Consider the following 5,276-nt stretch of genomic DNA (forward strand, 5'->3'; position numbering starts at 1 on the left):
TGTGCAGGAAAGTATGGAGTACAGTGGTCCTGGAGGAGTCAGGGGCTGCAAGAAGCATAGCTCTGAGGCAGCGACCTAGATGGCATTACTCATATTATCAGCACCATGGCCATGCCTGCTGCTTGCAGCCCCAACTAAGACCCTTGGGGGCAGGTGTAAGAGGGCGCAGGGTCAACACCACAGATCCGAGGACTTGGGCAAGTGGCAAAAGTAAATTTGTTTGTTACAGGAACTGGGCAGACCGTTATATCTACATCCCAGCATCTCATTGGCTCTCAAGTAGCCACATATGATGCTGTCTTTTCTCAGTGTCTTGCTGCCATGCCTGGCCCAGCATCAGCAGTCTCTCGATGTGCTGGTAGATTCCAGGTTGGCTCAGGTAGCCAATGTCTGTGGCACGTATGCCAGCATTGCAACTGGGCCTGCTTGTCTGAGTTCTTACACATGCCATGTGAGGACCACCATCTTGGTTGCCTCCACACCTACACCGTTGTCCTCAGTGTGGAATGGTCAGGGAGCCACATGTCTGTGAGCCTAATTATCACGGAGGCATGAGTTCCCAGCAGGACTACAGATTCATTCATCTCCTAAGGTTGCCATGGGGTCGGCCCAACAAGTGTAGATCAGCTCAGGCCTTCCAGTTGAAATGCAGCTGCCTCTGGCCCTAAGTGCAGAATTTATCTGGGAGTTATCTCCACTAGGACTTGTCTGGCACCCACTGGAGTATGTGATGCTTTGTCCTGGCATGAGCACAGCCCTGTTGCCATAGTATGGTAGGGAGAGGGTCTGGTCACACTACCAAGCCCCAGACACCAGGCATTATAAGGGAGAGAGAGAGAGGACTGAAGAAGAAAGGGTGAGACTGATAGTCTCTGTCAGGGCTCCTGCCTGTCATCTCTAAGTGAATGTATATTTAGGATAGTACAAAATATTTGATCACGTATGTTAATAAGGAGCATGGTCAAACTCTTGTGGGTTTTTGGGCTCAGAGATAAAATAATTTAAAAACTAACCCAAATGGAAATTGAAATGGAGACAGTTTCATTGGAGTTCAATAAAAGGGGCGGGGGAGAGGTGCGGACAAGTTGTAAATCTTGTCAGCTTCCAGAAGGAGGGATGTGATGCTTATTGTTGTCAACTTGACAGAATCAAGAATTGCCTGGCAGATGGGCCCCACAGACATATCTGTGGGGGATTATCTTGATGATATCGATTAGGGTGGGAAACTCCAACCACTATGATGGCACCGTTCCCTAGGGAGGAGATCCTGGACTGTGTAAGAGAGGAGAGAGTGAGGTGAGTCCAAGCATGTATGCATTCCTTGCTCTCTGCTTCTTGATTATGGATACAACATGACCAGGTGTGTGGAGCTCCTGCGGCTGTAATCTCTCTACACTGATCTGTGAGCTCAAACAAATGGTTTCTCCCCTGAATTGTGCCACATCAACAGGAGAGAAGTAAAAGGACATGATGGGAAGGAAGAAGAGAGAGAATCCTGCTTTTGAGTTAGAAATATGTTTATGAGCTTCTGTGAGGCAAGAGGGAGTGGGAAGGACTGAGGAGGAGGAGGTGAAAGCTTAGAGTGTCAGGTGTCAAGACAAATAGGATGAGGATTTGGGTCAGTATCCAAAGCGGGGAGAGAGAGAGGGGGAGGAAAGGTACCTATCCTGAAGTACTGTGCGGGTTTAACATTAAAGACCTGTCATCCACTGCAGAGTTTTCAGTTTACCATAGCATATTATATCAACAAATATCAAGTATTCCTCTCATATTTTTATTTTCAAAAGGTTATTTTCCATTTTATTGTTATTATTAGTGTGGGGGCATGGCCTACCCTATAGGGAGGTCAGAAGACAACTTCCTGGAGTCTGTTTCTCCTCCTGCCCTGGGTTCTGGGCGAGGGGGGGGTTGTCAAACTGATGTCAGCAGTCTTGTGTGTGCCAAACAATTTTTCTCGCTCAGCCATCTCCCCAGGACTGGGACATCTTTGCAGCAGGACTGTCAGTGTAGCTTATTTCTTGAGGTTACAGCTTTGATGGGTCCTCTCTAAGCAATTGATGAGCCCAATTGCACTACTTCTTAATGAAAGACAATAGTACATCTTTCTAAGTAATATTCTCACAGGCAGTTTAGAGTTCTGTTGTAGTCCACAGCCAGGCATAGAGCTCACATTTCACTCTTTTGCCCCAAAGTCTTAAAACAAAGTAGATCAAACTAATTCAAGAAAAGTAGGGAAAAAGTCTGTAAACTATCATACCAGGAAGAAATTACCCTCTCCCCCACATTCCTTTTTGTGAGATATGGTTATCTCTAGATAGCCCTGGTTGTCCTGGAACTTAATTTGTAGACCAGGCTGGCCTGGAACTCACAGAGACCCACCTGCCTCTGCTGGGATTAAAGGCATGCACCATTATGCCCAGCCTGAAATAGCCTTCTCTTACTAGGCACCAGCAAAGCCATTCTACACAGCCCTCCTCCTTTCATCCATTTGAATCTTAAAGTGCAGTTACGATGCTCTCTCCCTCTTCTGTGGCATTTCCAACTTTGCTATTTTCCCTTTCTTAAAATTAGTGTGTTACTGAAAGAGTTAAATTTAAGACTTGTGCTGGCTAATGAGAAAATTGCAAGTTTGAGGAAAACAGTGGACCAAGGTTGAGCATGTCCAGATGGGCCTGGGCAGGGGCAGGTGAGCTGTTGGGACATTCTGGGAACTAGCAGGCCAAAAAGAGACTAGGACATGTCCAGGTGGGCCCAAGCATGCAAGGACATATCTGGGCAAACGACCTAACTGAGTAATGGGCCATCTGGTCCTCTTAGATATGGTTTGAGGTCAGCCAGATGCTCTGTTGACTCGGATTCCCACCCTTAGGAACTTTCCACCCTGACCTGCACATACACTAGCTGATATTTGAATTAGCCAGTCATGTATAACTATGCTGATTCCTTTGTTCCCTCAGAACTTTTCCCTATATGAACCCCTAACCCCTGAGCCTCATGGTCGATTCCTCCATCTCCTGCGTGAGATATGTGTCGATCCGGAGCTCTGAAATTAAACTGCCTCATGTGTTTACATCAAGACAGTCTCTCGTGATTCCTTGGGTGTACGTCCTCCTGAGATTTGGGTGGGGGTCTCCCCATGGGGGGTCTTTCGTTACCAGGGAAACTAAAAATGGGATCCAATGCTGATTATGAGGGAGGATTGATTTTCAATGGCCTCCAAAACTGCTAATGCCCAGCTAGCTACTTAACATGTATATGGCAGACAGAAGATTTTCCGATTCTACCCTCCTGATTATTTCTGTTCCTGTTTCTATTAAACCACAGAGTCATGTCTGCTTTAAGTTTGCTGTGTTTATAGCATCCTTCCAGTCTCTTCATGGCCAGTTCTATGCTTAGTTTTCATTTACATTCTGCTTTGCTTAACAGGGCTGAAATTTGTTTGTTGAAGAAATGTCTTCCGAGTCAGAACAAGGTAAAGAGAGACTGATTCAAGCTGCCAGACTATTCTTCTTCCATATGCGAGATCTGGTTACCTTCATAAATAGGTTCGTGGAGCTGTTTAACCTCACGATGAAGACTCACATCCTCCCCGTGAATCTGAACGAAGAGAGCTGCATTAAAGATTTCTTTGAACAAATGATCAAACATTTTAAAGAGATGCAACTGATGGTGGGTGGAAAGCACAAAGAAATGCAAACCGAGCCTTTGTGTTCCAAGGTGCTGACTGCTGTCACCTCTGCCGTGGAGAAGTGTGCCAACTTTACTCCACACCACACAGTGGAAGAGATGCTCAAAGCCATCCAGACATCAGATGCTGCCTTGGTCCTGAAGACCAGTCACATTCTTGGGAATCTAGAAACGTCTCTCTCACTCCTGATGCAGTTCCCCATCATGGGTCTTCGCTTAAGTGACTTCTATAGAGAGGAGACCAAAGAGCAGTCAGATGCCACCCCAGATGCCACCACATCTGAGAAAAGCACAAGTCCAGAATGTCCCAAAGCCACTGCAGAGGAAATCTTGAGGAAGCTGCAAGATGTGCTAAGTCCGGAGAATGCCCACATGCCAGTAGAAGCAGCTGCAAAGGAACTGGAACAGTTTGTCAAGTCTATGGAGTTGACGTTACAGGTCCTCCAGAAGTCCATAAAGGCCATGGAAGGGGACGTCTCTATACTTTCACAGGTCCAGAGCAAGTAGAGGAAAATGTGTTCCTTTCTGAATGAAAATTAGCTTGAATCCTCAAAGTTTTCATGGTACCATGTACATTTCATTGATGCTAAATATTTACTATGTTAGAACCCAAGGACAGAGTCTTCACTTGGCAAACCACTTACCTGTAGTTCTGTTTTGTTAAACAAAAAAGGAATAAGGAAAGAAAGCCTGCTTGAAATGGCAGTGACCAAAGCCCCACTGTAAGGAAGGAGGCAGCATTGCACTTGGGGATAGATGCTCTTAGGGCGTAATTAAAGCTACTGGTCTCTCCTCCTCACAAGTCTATCTCCAGTGGCAACAGTGTGAAGTCCAGGTAAGAGTTGGCATTATCATACAGTAATCTATTCATTTCCATATGGTAATCTAGGAGGCGTGACTGTGCATGCTTAGGAAGCAGGCAAACCATGTTTGGTCATTCATACTGATATTGGCTGAGAGTGGAGTCTCCTAGTCACCTTGTTGGGATTTCCAGGTTTCTGCATCCTGGGACAAAAAAACTAGACAGAGAAATCTATCCTGTAGCAGAAATACAGTTTATCAAGAAAGGATGTGCTTTCAGGAGAGGAAGTGGGCCAGAGCGGAGAGGGAAGGTCAGATGCTCAATGGTGTTATCCTGGGAGGGTTGTGAGCGACCCTTGATGGCACTTGCATAGTACCAACTTTCTCACTTTTTTTTGTTTTGTTTTTGTTTTTATGGGCTTTTGTGCCCAAGTTGTCCTACCTAAGGGACTCAAAGCCTTTCCTTATGCTAAAAGTTTGTTTCATATGCTAATTACACATGTATATGACTTTAAATTTTTCAAATCCCTTTTTAACTGATGGTTCTTAAACACTTTGACCTCCCTTGTAGCCCACCATCCACTAGAGGTTGTAGAAAAGAAAAGAAGAAAAGTGGGCCTGTTTAGAAAGGTTCTTTGGAGCGAAGTCTTTGGAAATCAGCTTAGTTCATAGGTTAGCAGGCAGTGGCAGATCGATCCACTCGAAAACACTTCACAAATCCACCAGCAGTCTAGTTAGGTAAAGTCGGGATAGCAAATGAATCAGCAGAGGTGGCATGACCTACCAGA

At 45.5% G+C, this 5,276-nt stretch overlaps 1 protein-coding gene across 3 annotated transcripts in view; it reads left to right on the forward strand.

Moving 5' to 3' along the window:
• Positions 1 to 4,323, forward strand: part of CUNH12orf60 (chromosome unknown C12orf60 homolog) — a 16,265-nt gene extending 11,942 nt beyond the window's left edge. The window contains exons 1-2 of one of the 3 annotated variants that reach the window (XM_031383689.1): positions 1,170 to 1,296; positions 3,427 to 4,323. In XM_031383689.1, coding sequence (XP_031239549.1) covers positions 3,451 to 4,194 — 744 coding nt within the window. In that variant the 5' untranslated portion in view covers positions 1,170 to 1,296; positions 3,427 to 3,450 and the 3' untranslated portion in view covers positions 4,195 to 4,323. Of the gene's footprint in view, positions 1 to 1,169; positions 1,297 to 3,426 lie in introns of those variants that run through there. The other 2 variants (XM_031383688.1, XM_031383691.1) reach the window with 2 other exon arrangements.
• Positions 4,324 to 5,276: the final 953 nt, after the last annotated feature.

The sequence above is a fragment of the Mastomys coucha genome, unplaced genomic scaffold (genome assembly GCF_008632895.1).
Source record: "Mastomys coucha isolate ucsf_1 unplaced genomic scaffold, UCSF_Mcou_1 pScaffold20, whole genome shotgun sequence".
NCBI lineage: Eukaryota > Metazoa > Chordata > Mammalia > Rodentia > Muridae > Mastomys > Mastomys coucha.